Source organism: Macrotis lagotis, chromosome X, assembly GCF_037893015.1.
Source record: "Macrotis lagotis isolate mMagLag1 chromosome X, bilby.v1.9.chrom.fasta, whole genome shotgun sequence".
NCBI lineage: Eukaryota > Metazoa > Chordata > Mammalia > Peramelemorphia > Peramelidae > Macrotis > Macrotis lagotis.
Genome location: NC_133666.1, coordinates 555,274,609 through 555,291,801, shown reverse-complemented (window position 1 = coordinate 555,291,801; position 17,193 = coordinate 555,274,609). Strand labels below are relative to the sequence as shown.

General features: G+C 38.9%; 1 protein-coding gene across 1 annotated transcript in view; it reads left to right on the top strand.

Annotated features, from left to right (window-relative positions):
* The first annotated feature begins 352 nt into the window (after positions 1-352).
* Positions 353-17,193, top strand: part of RNF19A (ring finger protein 19A, RBR E3 ubiquitin protein ligase) — a 66,594-nt gene continuing 49,753 nt past the window's right edge. The window contains 2 exon segments of the mRNA XM_074200623.1: positions 353-501; positions 3,034-3,191. Of these exon segments, the coding sequence (XP_074056724.1) occupies positions 3,166-3,191 (26 nt within the window). The 5' untranslated portion in view covers positions 353-501; positions 3,034-3,165.

Below are 17,193 nucleotides of genomic sequence, written 5' to 3'. Positions count from 1 at the left end.
GCCCGGCCGCAGACCGAGCGCCGAGCCCCGGGCCCCGCCGCCGCCGCCGCCGCCGCCGCGCCGGAAGGTACCGGGCCGGGGGGCCGGGGCCGGGGCGGGGGCCGGGGCCGCGGGGGGCCGGGCCGGGCCGGCGCCCCCCTCCGCGGGCCGCCGCCCTGCCCGGCCGGGGCGAGCCCGGAGGAGGAGGAGGCGGGGACGCGCCCGGAGGCCCGGCCGCCCCCCCGCCGTATTGTGACGGGAGGGGGGGCGCCGGCGCCCCCAGAAGCACCCCCAGGCCGGGCGGGAGGGAGACCTGAGCGGCGGCCGCCGCGGGGGCGGAGCGCATTCCTGGTGGGTGAAATCGGCTCCCCCCCGGGGAGGAAGGCGAGGGTCAGAAGGGGGTGCCCCCCGGGGGGAGAATGCTGCGGGAGGAGGGGGCCCCCCGACACCTCGCCTCCCCCACCGGCTCCCCAACGTCGCTTTCGTTTCCTGGCTCCGCCAGTTGTAGGATTCTGGGACACGGTCAGTCCGGGGCGGGGGGGGGGGGCGAGCCGGGGCTCCCCGGGGGAGGGGCAGGAAAGGCGCCTTGTGCGGGTCCCCCCCACCTTGAAGAGCCCCAATCTCTCATTAATTCTTAACCCCACGAGCGCCGAGGCTGCGCCCCCGGTTCTCGAGCCTGGACCCCGGCCGCACATGTCAGCGAGCCGCGGAGGCGGCACAAGCCCGGGCCGGCCGACTAAACTTGACCGTCGAGGCCCCCCCGGGACAGTTTCCGTGGGAAAGATACAAAGTATCCTTTTCTCCCTCCAGAGAGACAGCCCGCAGGTAGCCATTTGCATTTTTTTCCCCCAGTTTTGTGGACCAGGAGACTGTCAAGCTTCCATTCCCAACTTTTCCATTCACTTAGTCGGATCACCGACTGGGCCTTGCCTTTCTTGCAAACGGTATAAACAACCCTGTACTGGTGAGCTCACCGGGAAAAGACCTTTCCTGCGTAGCTGGTGCTTTGAAAGAAACAGCATCATTAAGCTATCCGTTACTCTGTCTATATGAAATTTTGTTATTCAATACTGGAGAGGAGTCTGAGTTGAATTAAAGTTTAAAGACATAGCTGCCTGTTTAAAAAAGCAGGGAGATTATCTTAGTTTGAATTCATTTTCTAAAGTTTTTAGAAAACGAACCCATGCATAGCTTCTTTTAAGACTATAAAAAAGGGTTAATTTTGTTTTAAGGATATCTTGTTTTTTTTATGGATATGGTGGAATTGGAAAGCTTACTTATAAAAAAAGGCAAGAACAAAAAAAAATCTCACTCTTTCCAGAGAAGCACTCAGAAGAATTGAAGAATTCTTTTGGTGATTAAACTGTAAGATTTAGAAGACAATTTATTTTTCTTTTCAGTTTATCTTATCTTAGATTACTCTATTGTTCTCTTCCTCTCAACCCATCCAGAATAGAGGGATCTCTGGACTCTGTAGTTTCCTGATACCTCTTCTGCTTATTAATCTATGGATCAACCTATAGTTGCTGTGTAGATTTAAGATTTTTTGGGTGAAATGTTTAAATTTTAAAGTTTTTATATAGACTATTCATAAAGAGTGCTTTATTTTAAAAAGTCCCCTGTCTAAAAAGCTTTGCATTTGGAAATTACTAATAAAATCTGGTAAAATAATTTCATAGTAATCCTTATTCATATTCATTTGATTCTGTGACCTTTTAAAGATTTAGAAATAAGCAGATCTGAAACAGGCAAATTAATTATCTTTTATTTTTGGCTGCTTCAGTTGGCACTGGAGTTTGTTTCCTGACTTTGGTGCTGAATGTGAGCTTAGCAAATCAGTCAACTTTTGAGTGGCTTTTCATCTTACTGAACCAGATTGTTATTTTCCCCATAGCATATTAACAATTGCCTCTTTTTTTAAAAAAAATAAGTTGAAGGGGCGACTAGGTGGCGTAGTAGATAAAGCACCAGCCCTGGAGCCAGGAGTACCTGGGTTCAAATCCGATCTCAGACACTTAATAATTGCTGTGTGGCCTTGGGCAAGCCACTTAACCCCAATTTGCCTTACAAAAAAAAATAAGTTGAAGAAAAAAATTTAAGAAAAGAAATGTAGTTGGATGGAAATTTCAGTGTATTTGGTTGGAATCATATAGTCATACAGTAACTTTTTTTTGTTGTTGACAAGTCAACTCTGGGATTTTCTCCTTTTTTTATGTTTGTATCATAGGATTGCTGGATCAATTTTGAATAGGTCATTTAGGAAACATTCTTAGGGCTTGTATCATATAATTTTGATATTTTTTGACAGCTTATTCTTTGATCTTGAAAATTTAGGCTTAACACTGAATGTGTATTTTGCTTCTAATAATCATATTTTGCTTTTGTAGTAATGTTGAGTTCAAAAATTGAATGTTGGTTCATCTTTCTGTGACTTTCATAAAACTGACTATTTAAAAGGTTTCATTCACGCAGCTTAAATTTTTTTTCCCAAATAAAGTTCCCCAAAACCTAGTGCAGTGTTTTGTATATAATAGTCACTTAATCAGTGTCAATTGGATGAGTAAATGAATTCCATTTCTTTCCACAAGGTATTAGGAATACAGTGAATCTTCAAATAAAGTTTTTATATATCTCTGAAGCCACTCACAAGGGCCTTTTCATTTGTCTAATGTACTCTAGTTTTCTCCAGACAAAGCATATGCTTTCATATCTTTAAGGTCTGCAGACAAAATTAGGCCACTTCTGAGTATAAACAGAGTAAACCGAAGATTTCTGAATTTATCTTCAAAAACATAATGATACTGTATTTTGAAAACTACCAGATCAAGCAGAAATATTTTAATAATTGATTAAAAAGAGTACTCTCATATATGGAACACTTCAGTGCTTAGAAGCTTTGGTTTGACTCCTATTCAGCAAAATGTTAATCTGATTACCAATAAACCCTTCTCTATAACACCTAAATTTTCCATGCTTAACTTAGCTGATGGTTTGGTAAGGACTTTTTCTCCCTATCAGAAGCTAATTTTACTTTCATTATATTTATATTTTCAGTTTTAAGATGTCACTACTTTGTTAGCTGAAAGAAGATGCATAAGATCAAAACAATACACATGTATATCTACACCTGCACAGCTGAAGACAGAGGAATAATATTTCTTTGCTAAATACATCTATCTATTCCAGATGGTGGTAGACTTCAACAAAAAAAGGTAATGAGATATTTTGAATGCCTATCAACTTGATTGTTTCGCTTTCCTTTTTATAACTTCCATATTTATATTTTTTGTATTTAAGATATGAAAAACTTGTGACTTTTCAAATACACTAATATTAGTATTTGAGTTTGCTTTCTTCATAGCTTAGATTACCAGGGAATATTTAGTTTGTTCTCTGGATGGCAACAATATTCCTTCAGGATTTGACATTGGCCTTGAAAGTGTTGTAGAAATCTTGTTGCTATGGATAAGTTTTTTGCTTTAAAAAGTATTCACTGAAATATTAATTATAATTATTGTATATATTTGGAGAAATTTATGTGGAAGACTTTGAGAAGCAGTAAGTAGCATAATTTAAATGTTGATGTATTTACATATTGGTCTATTGTCAAGCAAAAAACTGCTCAGAAAATATCTATTAATGGAATTATATAATGTTGAATCTCAAAGAAACCTTAGATCATGCTTTGATTTAATAACTAGGAAACTGAGACCCAAACCGAACTTAATCTAAAACCATATTATACAAACCCAGCAAAAGAGTCAGAACTAGCATCCAGTTCTCCAGACTAGCTTTTGGGTCTAAAAGGTTTATGAACATCATGCCAAATTGCTCTTTTTAGATTCTCCTTTGTTCCAATAGCCTTGGTGTAATGTCAGGAGCTGTCAGACAGACTGCTTAAGCAGAAGATGCAGTCTTGATGGAGATAAGCCATAGAGAAGAAACGCATTCTATAGAAGAGCACATCTTACATCATTAGACTTCTAGATAAATACTATCTTGTATTTGTACAACATCGAATCTGCATCTGCCTGTAAGACTGATCACTTAAGTTAGAGAATGACTATGTGTTCCCAAGATAGCCCTTCAGATCCCAAAGTTGCTACTCAGTTTTAACATGGTTTTGAGGCTTCTTTTCATTCCTTGGACTTCAGAACGTCATCACCTTGCCTGATCTGCCTCCTCCTTTCTTTGTAAACCTCCTGTAAACCTCTTCTCCTGTTTATGATGAGTTCTTCCAAGGGCCTCAGTTTTGAGGAAGGGCCTTGCCCAGCAATTTTTCATTATCAATCTGGTCATCATTTCCCTATTACCTCCTGAGGATGGATAGCTGTTTTTAGTCTCTTTTTATGTGTAATCCTCCCCCATTAGCATGTTAGCTGCTTCATGGCAGGGACTGCTTTTCTTTTTTGCTATTTTTTTTGTATCCAGCAACAACAGCACTCATTAGCACAGTGCCTGACACATAAGAAACACTTAATAATTCTTCATTTGACTTGAGTGACAGTGTTAAACAGGGAAAAGTAGCAATGCCAAAATATTTTCATTTTTAATTTATCTTAAGATGCATTATTAAAATGAGAAAAAATCCAAATAAGACCCAACATTATACAGTGTAACTTACAATGTACATAAGAATCAGTTACAGTTTAGAGTAGGAATTCATCTAATCCAGAGAGCTTAGCTTTTTTGTGGGATGAATCTTTCTGGCAGTCTGGTGAAAGCTATGGATCTCTTTTTTAGAATATCTGTTGCCTATATTCATAATAGAAGAAAATACTAAATTTTAATTAGAGGTTAGTGAAAATAAAGATGTAATATGTTTTACTCAGTCAAGTGTCATGGACCCCCTGAAATCTTATGTGCAAACCCTTGTTTTAGAATTCCTGACTTTGTCTGATCTTTTTTTGAAGGACTTGTAAGTAGTTTATGGGTTTTTTTTTAAACTTGAAACCTTTAAATTCAGGACCTTAATAGGAAGAAAACTAAAACCAGTGTATTTTCTACTTGGCTTTTTTGCTGCCACAGAAAGTACTATTTAAAGGTATATAGTACTTACTTGAATGAAAAGAGGTATCTTCCTTCTAAACCAAGGTTACCACTTGAAAGAATTCTGTTAATATTGTAGCTAGATGAACAGGTATAACTGGGCAGCTAGATGATGAAGTGATACATGATTCATCATATTACAAATGACATAGTACACACATCTCTTCTGCTTATTGCAATTAACCCATAATTAATACAGAATGTAGATAGAATTAGACCTAGTCAGGAGTATCTAGGTTCAAATCCAAACTTCAGATACTCTGAACAAGTTAAAGGTTTCTTAGCCTAAGTGTAAACTATAAAATAGGACTAACCCCTCAGGGTTACAAGGTTCAGTCCTCACAGTGATTCTTTATGGCACAGGATAAGCACTTCATAAATATTTATTCACTTCTAACTTTTATAACAGAAATCACTAAGTTAATGCTGTCTATAATTTTTTAAATTTCTATTTTTAAGAAATAGACCTTTTTTATTGTTTGTAATTAGGCTAAATGCAAGAGGAATCTTTCAACTGGCCCAATAATAGTTTAATGAAATTTCTGGAACCATACCAAAAATCCTCAATATACCAAGATTTTATTTTTATATGTTGATCATGCCATCCAAATTATGTTTATAGTAGGTAGCAGAGACAAAAATTTTAGTATTCTGCTAGGACTATCAGAGGAAGTGCGCTACCCTCCAGTTTGAGCAGGACCGAGAGAGAAGTAAAGATTATATGTACTGGGAAGATTAGTTTTCCCTCTGACTTCAGTACCACTAGCTTAATATCTAGAATAGAGTGTCTAACCTTTTAGCTCTTTTGGACCACATCTCCCAACAAGCACTTGTCAAGGGCTGCACATAGAATTTAATATTTTTTTATTTACTTATTAACTTACTGTTATAGTCATAAATGAAAAAATTCTTTGTTTTTCCCATATTGTATTTGGAAGACGATAACCATTTCCAAAAATCTAATTAAAACATCTCTTTTATTTGTGTTCTATGTATTTTCTTTAACAAATACACATGTATTTTCAAACAAAACAAAAATTCTTTTTAATTTAATCTGGGTGATGTGGGAAAGGTTGGTGTGTGTGTAAAAACTCAGCAAAATTAATGAAGGTATAATAACTTGATTAAAATATTTAGGGAAAGGGTAGAGATTGTTTTAGATGACTAAAATAGTCTGAATGATCTAGGGTTCACCATTTTTAATCCTTGAAGGTACCAAGTGTTTCAAATGTAGTGATACAATATACTAAAAACAAATATTTTTATGGAAGGGGATATTTTTCTCAATTAAAGAAAAAGGTTTTGGAGGTGGCTAGGTGGATAGAGCACCGGTCCTGGAGTCAGGAGTATCTGAGTTCAAATCCGGCCTCAGACACTTAATAATTACCTAGCTATGTGCAAAAACCTAAAAAAAAAAAAAAGTTTTGTAAATAAGGCCAGACTTTGATACCAGGCAGTGATCTTGTTTCTTCATCTTTATCTCAGTCTCTCCTTATCTCCCTGTCTACACACACACACACACACATATACCCATCCTCAAAAAAATCCTCATTTAATCCATCTATCCCTATTAGCTATTGTCCCATATTTACTCTTCCCTCTTGTGGCTAAACTTCTTGAGAAAATCACCTACATTAATAATTTCTTTTTTCCTTACTCTTACTAACTCCCTGCATCCTGCCCTCCTACCTCATCGTTCAACTATTCTCTCCAAAGTTACCATTCAAAATATAATGGTATTTTTTCAGTCTCCTTTTTAATTGCACTACAGTTTTGGCACCATCAGTCGTTACCTTCCTGATAACACTTTTCTCTAGGTTTTTGTGGCACTCTTCCATCACAATTTGCTCTTAATTCTCTTGGCAGTTTCAACTCGTAACTCTTCATCCATGTCCCATTCTCTAACCCTGTATCCCACAGGGCACTGTCTTGGTTCCTCATCTCTTCTCCCTCTATATTATTCTGTTTAGTGATCTTATCAGCAGCACCCATGGATTCAATTGTCTTTGCTGATTCTTTTTTTTTTAAATTTAAGGCATTGGGGTTAAGTGACATGCCCAAGGTCACACAACTAGGCAATTGTCTGAAACCAGATTTGAACTCAGGTCCTCCTGACTCCAGGGCCAGTGATCTATCCACTGTGCCACCTAGCTGCCCCCTGGTGATGATTCTTAAACCTTATCTACCCCAGCTTCTCTGCTGACCATCTATTTCACATCTCTAAGTACCTATTAACATCTAAAACTAGACACTTAAACTAAATATATCCAAAACTGAACTCATTCTCCCCTCTTCCTAATTTACTATTGATGGTATCTCTATCCTCTTCTCAGGCACTTCATGCTTCCAAGCTAGGTTGACTCCCTTATTCTTACATTTCCCATATCCAATATGTGGCCAAAATTTTACCAAAATTTTGCCAATTTTACCCTCATAACATTTTTTGTATATTGCCCCTACACTCCTCTGACATTGAAATCACTCTGAAGTTCAGGCCCTCATCATCCCATGTTGTTATCTACTGCTGTCAGGAGCGTCTGCAGGTTGATCTGTTAGGAGCCAAAGAAGTCTTTGGCATAGGTTTGGCCCTGTCATATACGTCATGTATCCTCTCTTCTCCCCACACTCCCCAAGGTAAATACAATCAGTAAATGCCAGGATCTACCTATCTGCTGCAGAATCAAATATAAACTCCTGTTTAGCATTCCTATTTAGCATTTTATAACCTGGCCCAACTACACCTTTCCAATCCCCTAACAATTTATGATCCTTCTTACCTGCCCCCATTTTCAGCTTTCCAGTGACACCCCTTCTTCTTGTTACTTGACCAAGACAATTCATCTCCTTACTTCACAGCATTTTCACTGATTGTTCTTCATGCCTGGAATACTCCTTATTTTTACTTCTTGGATTCCCTGATTTTCTTCAAGTCTTGGCTCTGATCTGGTCAGAAAGCCCCATTAATTCTAGTACCTTTTCTCTATAAATTATTTCTGCTTTATCATGTATTTTGTACATAGTTTTTTGCATGTTGTCTCTCAAATCAGATTGTGTGTTCCTCCAGGGCAGGGATTGTCTAAAAGACTGAAAAATTTGTCTTTGAATCTCTTGGTCTTAGCATTTAATAGGTATTTTAAAAGTGTGTATTGACTGACTGATTCTAAAATAACTTCCACCTTGTGAGCCTGTAATCTGGGATAGTATCTTAAGAATTTTTAGTCTATTTCAGAAGGAATTGGACCATTATATTTACCTTGAAAAAAGCTAGGGCTATTAAACTAAAAGCTGAGTTAGATAATCATAACTGGTCTTTAGCATTACCATCTAAATCATACTCATTTTTATCTGTTTCCCCTGACACCTAGCACAGTATGCTTAATATAGCTGTTTATTGATCCTTAACAGACTCTGTGCAAAGGTTTGGGCTAAGCCCTGGGCATACAGAGAGGTGTAAAACATGATCTCTGCCTTTGTGAGCCTTCTGTAGCAGTTAGAATATAAGTGCCAGGTGAGTGAAAGTGTGCTTCAAGAGTTCAGAGAGAGGAGGCAGAACCAAGATGGCGACAAGAGCTGAACATCTCTTAGAAGCTCTCTCATGAAACTTCAAAACTAAGGACTAACTAAACTTTCGAGATACAGAACCCACAGAGGGATGCAATGAGGCAGTTCTCCTATTCAGGGTAACCTGGAAAAGATCAGAAAGGCTCTGCTCCTCGGGGTTGGAAGGGCGGCCTGCCAGAGGGGTGGCCCACCAGAGTGAAAGAACTTGAGCCTCCCGGAGGCAGCCCCAGGGCACTGGGAGCCGAGGCTCACAGCAGCGGGGGACACAGTGGGGGAGTCTCCTCAGCTACGCCCCCAGGGAGCACCAGGCACAAATTGGGGTAACAGTGGGGGACCTCTGCCAGAGTGAGCACAAGAAGCCCAGCCCTCAGGGCACACAGCTAGCAACTTGGTCTTTTGGCAACGACAGACCAGGGCATGAGCCCATTGAACTGAGGGAGGGGAGTGAGGAGAGAGAGACTGCCCAGCTCTGTCCTCTGCCCTTGGAACAGGACTCTGGGGCTCTGAACACATTCAGATCCTGATCGCAATCTAGGCCCCCCCCCCCCAGAACAGCAGGGGGCCCCCCCACCTCAGCCCCGTGGCAGAGGGGGGCACATATGGTCATTCACAGACTAGGAGGGAGGACAGAGCCTCACACACTGAGATCCTTGTGGCAGTGTCCCAAAAGCTCAGGAAGCACCCCAAAACTAGGCTCAGGCTGGGAAAATGAGCAAGCAGAGAAACAAGAGGAACACCATTGAGAAATATTTTGCCTGTGAGTCCAAGAAGGATCAAAGCACTCAGTCTGAAGATGAGGAAGCATAAGCTCCTGCATCTAAAGACTCCCAAGAAAAACAGAAATTGGGCTCAGGCTATGACAGAGATCAAAAAAGACTTTGAAAATCAAATGAGGGAGTTGGAAGAAAAACTGGGTAAAGAAATGAGAGATGCAGGAAAAACATGAAAATGAAGTCAGCAACCTAGTCAAGGAAATCCAAAAAAATGCTGAAGAAAATAGCATGCTAAAAACCAGCTTAGGTCAAATGGATAAAACAGTTCAAAAAGTTATTGAGGAGAGGAATGCCTTAAAAAGCAAAATTGGCCAGATGGAAAAAGAGATAAGAGAACTCTCTGAGGAAAACAAATCCTTCAGACAAAGAATAGAACTCAGGGAGATTGATGAATTTACCAGAAATCAGGACTCAATACTTCAAAACCAAAAAAATGAAAAATTAGAAGAAAATGTGAAACATCTCATTGAAAAAACAACTGATATGGGAAAGATAATTTAAAAATTATTGGAATACCTGAAAGTCATGATCAGGAAAAGAGCCTTGACATCATTTTCAAAGAATTACTACAGGAAAATTGCCCTGATATTCTAGAAGCAGAGGGCAAAATAGAAATGGAGAGAATCCACCGATCCCCCTGAGAAAGAGATCCCAAAAAACCAAACCCCTAGGAATATTATAGCCAAATTCCAGAACTTCCAAGTCAAAGAGAAAATATTACAAGCAGCCAGAAGGACACAGTTCAAATATCGTGGAGCTGCAGTCAGGATCACACAGGACTTAGCAGCAACTATATTAAAAGCTCGTATAGCTTGGAATATAATATACTGGAAGGCAAAAGAGCTTAGAATGCAACCCAGAATCAACTACCCAGCAAGGCTGAATGTTCTCTTCCAGGGAAAAAGATGGACTTTCAGTGAACCAGAGGAATTTCAAATGTTCCTGTTGGAATGTCCAGAGCTGAACAGAAGGTTTGATCTTCAGATACAGGACTCAGGTGAAGCATGGAGATTGAAGGAGAAGGGGAAAATATGAGGGACTTGGTGATGATGAACTGCATGTATTCCTGCATAGAAAAATGACACTGATAATACTCATATGAACCTCAGTTAATAGAGCAGGTAGAGGGAGCTTTTATAGTTGAAACACAGGAGAAAGCTGAATTTGAAGATAAAATATGGTGTAAAAATGGAGTCAGGAAAAAAAGGGAAATGTAATGGGAGAAAGAAAAAGGAGATGGGGAATAGGCCAAGATGTTTCATGTAAGTTTTTTCTTTATTACAATGGGCTATTGCAATGATATGGAAGGGGGGAAGGCAAGGGGGAATGAGGGAATCGTCGCTCTCATCAGAGGTGACTAGGAGAGGAAACAGCATATATACTCAATGGGGTATAGACATCTGGAGTAAGAAGGGGGGGGGACGGGGAAGGGGGGTGATGTGAGTGATGGAGGAGAGGATGGACCATGGGGGGAGAGTGGTCAGATATAACACATTTTTCTTTTTTACTTCTTGCAAGGGGCTGGGATTGGAAGGCCTGTCCAGGACCATAGAGCCAGGTGGATTCTGGGCCTAAGGGGTGGTATGGGGGCTCAGGGCTTCTTGGCCCCAGGACCAGGGATCTGTCTGCTGTGCCACTCAGCGACCCTACAGCAGAGTCAGAGTGAAAGGAGAGAGAAAATATAGTACATGGTAGTGGAGAAATAAAAAAGGAGGGAGTTGCAATCAGCAATGGCAACATTGGAAAAATATGGAAGTAACTTTTGTGATGGACTTATCATAAAGAATGTGATACACCCATGACAGAGTTGTTGGTGTTGGAACAAAGACTGAAGCACGTTTTTTATTATTATTTGGGGGGGGGGTGCAGGGCAAATGGGGCTGGGTGGCCTGCCTGGGGCCACATAGCAGGATGATCGTTGGGTGTCTGAGGCCGGATTTGGACCCCGGTGCTCCTGGATCAAGGGACAGTGCTCTGTCCACCACCCAGCCACCCCTACTATTATTACTATTTTATTTTATTTTATTTTGGGTCTTTTTTTTTCTTTTTTGGTTTTTTGCAGGGCAGTGGGGTTGGGGTGGCTTGCATGTCACATGGCTGGGTGATTGTTGGGTGTATGGGGCTGGATATGGGCTCGGGTGCTCTTGGCTTCAGGGCTGGGGCTCCATCCGTTGCGCCACCTGGCCATACCTACAATTATTACTATTTTTTTATTTTAATTTTTTTTCTCTCCCCTTTACTTTATCACTCAAGTGAGTCTATATTTTGTGGGGGGGAGGGGGTATTCTGTTTACTCTTAAACAAGAATATTTTATTAATGTATGAAAAACCATTATTTGTACAAAAAGAGAATAAATAAATATTTTTTAAAAAAGGAAAAAGAAAAGAGTTCAGAGAAAGTAGAGAATCTTGTGAGCTTTAGCCTTTAAGGGAGCTTTTTGGAGGAAAGGAGATTTAACCTCAGAATTAAAGGTTGGTTAGGATTTGGATAATCAGATGTGGGGAGACCAAAGCAGGTATATGGAATATCATGTGCCAGCTTTAATGGAATATAGTGTGGGTAAGAGGATTGGGAGGTTGTCTTTTGAAAAGAAATTGGAATTCAATTGTGAAAGTTTTAAAATGCTTTAGTTGTATTTTATCCTTAAGGGGATAGGGTGGGGCAGCTAGATAGAGCAGTGGATAGAGCTCCAGTCCTGGAGTCCAGAAGACTCAAGTTCAAGTTCTACCTCAGACACTAATAATCACCTAGTTTGTGTGACTTTGGGCAAGTCACTTAACACCCCCCCCATTGCCTTGCAAAAAACAAACAAAAAAATAAAGGTAATAGAGAGCCACTTCTTGAGTAGAATAAATAACACCGCTACTCATGCTTTAGAAAAGTTTGTAAGATGTTGGTGGAGGGTGGATTGGACAAAGGAGAGATTGAAGGTGGCTAGGCCAATTAGGAGGTTATTGTAAAATATGATGAAAATCTGAACTAGGAAAACTTTGAAGGGAATGGGATATTTTGGTGGTGTTTTGGTGGATTTAGATAGAATTAACTGAATCCTTGGAGGTAGGGTGTGTAGGGAGGGACAGTGAAGGATGAAAGCTAACTCCAATGTTGTAAATATTGGTGACAGGAAGTATGGCAATACCTTATATAATATTAGGGAAGAGGGATGGATTTTGGGTAGAAGATAATGAAGTTTTATTTTGGATATGTTAAATTTGAAATGCCTATGAGACATTCAAGTAGTGATATCCTGCAGACTAGGACATAGGAGATAAGGATTGGATATCATATGTTGATTTAGGAACCATTTGCATAGAGCTAGATGGTAATTGAATCCACAGGAGCTGATGATGTCACCAAGAGAAAGTATACATAGAGAGAAAAGGGTAGGATATAAATGTTCATAGAGTAGGTCATGAATAGTGAGCCAGCAAAAATAGTGACCCTAAGAAATCTAGTTTAACCTACACCTGCATAGGAATCTCTCTCACTGCATGTTTGGCTTCTGTTTGAAAATTGAAAGTGATAGGGAATTTCTAAGGCAGCCTATTATTCTGCTTTGGGACAGATTAATTTGAAGTTTTCCCTTGCCATATATGGTGTGGAAATTGCCTCTTCAGTTTCCACCTATTGCTTTTCATTCAGTCCTTTAATCATTCTTCCACATGATAGCCCTTAAGATCTTTTAAAAACTGCTGTCAAAATACACACATATACAAAATCTCTCTCTCTCTCAACTTGGACAAATTAGGAGGGACAAATGTTCTGAGCATCCTCAGATAGCATACTTTCAAGTCACCTCACTATCCTGGTCGCCACCTTTTTTTTTTTTTTTAAAAGGTTTTTGCAAGGCAAACGGGGTTAAGTGGCTTGCTCAAGGCCACACAGCTAGGTAATTATTAAGTGTCTGAGACCGAATTTGAACCCAGGTAATCCTGACTCCAGGGCCGGTGCTTTACCCACTACACCACCTAGCCACCCCTAGTCACCACCTTCTTTTGAACATTTTTAATTAAAAAGCTGTCCTTTGTATTTACAAAATATTACAGAATCAGAACTGGAATACTTCTGAGTTACTATTTAGAATTAAAATTAATAGAACTGATATTTTAAATTCTGTGAATCATATTTTTTCATTAATTTGTACCCAACTTAGATTTTTTATAGCATCATCAGCTCCAGCTAGTCCTGGAAGGAGTAGTTGAAGTTATTTTGTATGTAAGATGTTGGTATTCTGTCATAAAGGGTGCTCTTATATTTTCCAGAAAAATTGAATTTCTGACTATAGTAAGTTTACTTTTTCCTTTATATTGTTTTTCTTTAGAGATCTTCAGTTTTATGGAGGAATTGTTAATTGAATGCTTATTGTGCTGATAATAAGAGCTAGGTTATAGAATAATTAACTATAAATTATATAGTAAATAAATTATAATTAAATATTCAACAAACTTAAAATCTGCCCTCCTTTGGGTAGTAGAATTTTTAATTGGATAGAAAAAAATAAGATTTTTCTCTCTCGGAAATCATTTTAAGTATTTATTGTGTTAGGTCTCTTAAGTCCCCCCAAAATATATTAATAGCTCATTTGTATTGTGCTTTAAGTTCATAAAGCATTTTCCTTATAACAGCTATGTAAGATAAGCTATGAAAAATGAAGATATATAGGCATATCATATTTAGGGAATAAAACTGTGTTTGTTATATTGACCATGCATGTATATACTTCTTTTGGGACTCAATACATTATAATATAGTACTCTTCACTGATGCAGATTACGATTCATTTTTGACTTAATTATCTTCTTTCATGTGTTTGTTATGTGGAGGAAAAAACAATAAACCTCTTCTGGTTAAAGACATGATGAGTCTCTCTGAACTTAGCCTGGTGCTCAGTCAGTTTCCAGTCCTTTTTATTGCTAGTTTTTCTAGTTTGCAGGGCCTTCTTAGACCTTATGCTCTACTGTGGTCTTTAAGAATTTAGGATTACTCTCCAGGTATGATTTAGAAACTTCTTTGGGGGGAGTACTTTAGTGGAGGATATAATATAGTGTCCACTTCTCCCTTTCTCAAGTTTTTCTTCATTTTAGTCTATCTTCCACACTGTTGCCACAGTTATTTTCTTTTTTTCTTTTAATTTTTTTTTTGTTTTTGCAAGGCAATGGGATTAAGTGACTTGCCCAAGGTCACATAGCTAGGCAGTTATTAAGGATCTGAGGTCAGATTCAAACTCAGGTATTCCTGACTCCAGGGCTGGTGCTCTATCCACTGTGCCACCTAGCCGCCCTAGTTGTTTTCTTTAAGCACAAATTGAAACTTTCCATTCCCCTACCAAATCAATGCAATACTTCTAGAATAAAATGCAAACTCCTTATTTTAGCTTTTAAAGCCTTTTCAACTTTTCCCCAGCCTATCCTTCCAGCTTTATTAAATTAGTGCTTCTCCCACAACCATCCTCCTTTCCATATCTATTTGTTTTCTTTACTATAGTACCTAGAATGTACCATGTCAATACCTCTCCCTCTTAGAGAATTGTTCTGTTCCTTCAAAATTCAACTCAAGCATCTCCAAATTTTCTCAAATTCTAACTACTTCATATTTAATCTCCTTGTATTCATTCTATTTGTATGTATATGCATGTCATTTCCCTAATCTGAATGTAAATTCTGTGTGAGTAGGGATTGTTTTGTTCATGGCAGCATGTTCATCCTTGTCATCTAACCCATTTGTTAACCATATTTTCAGACATGTCCAACACTACATGACCTGATGGCCTTTTTTGTTGTTGGACTTTTTTTTTCCCATTAAGTATGTTCTAGAGCCTCCTGCCTTTCTGCTTTGGGGGAGATTTGTTTCGTTATGGCTTCTCCTTAGTCTTCATTGGTTTTTCTATTATTCACAATTCATCTTCCTTTTGCTCATATTTCCTTGCTGGTTTTTGAAGTAGTCAGTCAGTAACATTAATTGAACACCTGTTAATGTGCCATATACGATCTCATGGGAGATAGAGAAAAAGGTAAAAATAGTTCTTTCTCTTAAGAAGTTCTCAATCTGACAGAGGAGACAACCTATAAACAACTATGTATGGACAATTTATATACATATTAAACAAGATAATTAACGGAGTAAAGTTACTAAAATTAAGAGGGCTTAAGAAAGTTTTCCTATAGGAGGTGGAATTCTAGCTGGAATTTGAAGGAAGACAGGAAGTCTTGGAGATAAGAGATTGGGGGGGGGGTGCAGTTTCCAGGTATGAGAAACAGCCAGGGAAAATTCTCAGTCAGGAGATGGATTCAGTTCAGGTAATAGCAAAAAGGCCAGTGTCAATGGAAAGATGAATATGTGGGAGGTAAGGTAATATGTGGAATATAAGGAGACTGGAAAGGTAGAGCAGGTTAGGGGCAGGTCATGAAAATCTTTGAATGCTAGATAAGATTATATATTTGTTTCTGGAGGTTGGGAGCCACTGGAGTTTATTGAATGGGGTGGGAGAGATGAAATAGTCACATCTATGCTGTAGGAAGGTGACTTCGGCAGGTGAACAGAAAATTAACTGGAATGAAGAGAGACTTGTGGTAGACTGACCCACCTAGAGGTTGTTGCCATAATACAAACTTGAGGTGATGAGACCTACACCTCAGGTGGGATGTCATTATTAGAAAAGGGAAAGGGGGTATATATGAGGGGTTTCAGATATAAATTAGGCCAGCCTTAACAAGAAATTGGATGTGAGAGAGTGAGAATGAGTTGAGGGAAGAAATATTCAAAGATGATACATAGTTTGTGAACATGAGTAATTGGAAGTGGGAGAGAATTTGGAAGACAGGGGTAAGTAATAAGTTCAGTTTTAAACATGTTTAGTTTAAGATATCTAAGGGACATTTAGTTGTAGATGGCTAATAGGCTATTGGAAATGGTAGTCAGTAGAGGTTAGGACTGAGAAAGTATCTGAAAGTCATTATATAGAGAAAATTGAGACTGGAGATTTATGAGATAATCAAAGGAAATAGTATAAAAAAGAGAAGAGGACTCAGGACAAAGCCCTAGGAGACACCCACATTTTGGGCAAAGGAAACTTGAGTTGAAGCATCAGAAAGGAGAACCACCACAATGGAATACTATCATGGAAACCTAAAATACTATAGTTTTTTAAATCCATTCCCCAATCAGATTTCTATTTTGTTTCTAGTTCTTTTGTGTACCACAAAGAATAATGCATTTAATATTTTATTAATTAGACCTTTGTTTTTCTGTCTGTGATTTTTTTTTTTTTGAGTGGTATGTGCACAATTGTGGAATAGGTAGATCAGAGGGTTTGGACAGTTTTGGTCACTTTTCTTGCATACTTCCAAGCTATTATCTAGTACCATTGGATCACTTAACAGCTTTAGCAACAGTTGGATCGCTGTCTTCTGTGGATCCCTCATAGTCATTCCTTATCTGTTTTATCTTTTTTTCAGTTTGCTTAGAAATTCCTTTTAAATAAGGTAATAAAGTCTGTTAAACCTACTACTAAAAATTGTCAGAGAATTAATATACTGCTCTTATGATATGAATCTAGAGAAAGATTCTAGAGTATCTTGTAGATCAGACAAAAATCTCATTTCTGTATTAAAAACAAAAACTGGTTTTATCTTAAAATAAAGGGGGTAAGATGACTGACAACTGAAACTAGGATTGTTTTGATTGAGCACCCCTCCGGGGTGAGAGGGTTCAGAAAAAGAAAACTAAAATTATTAGGGTGGATGTAGTAACTACCAAATAAAGACATTTAAAGAAATTAGGACTCAAGAGTCTAAAAAGGCCTTGTCATGGATATGATGAACTATATCGAAA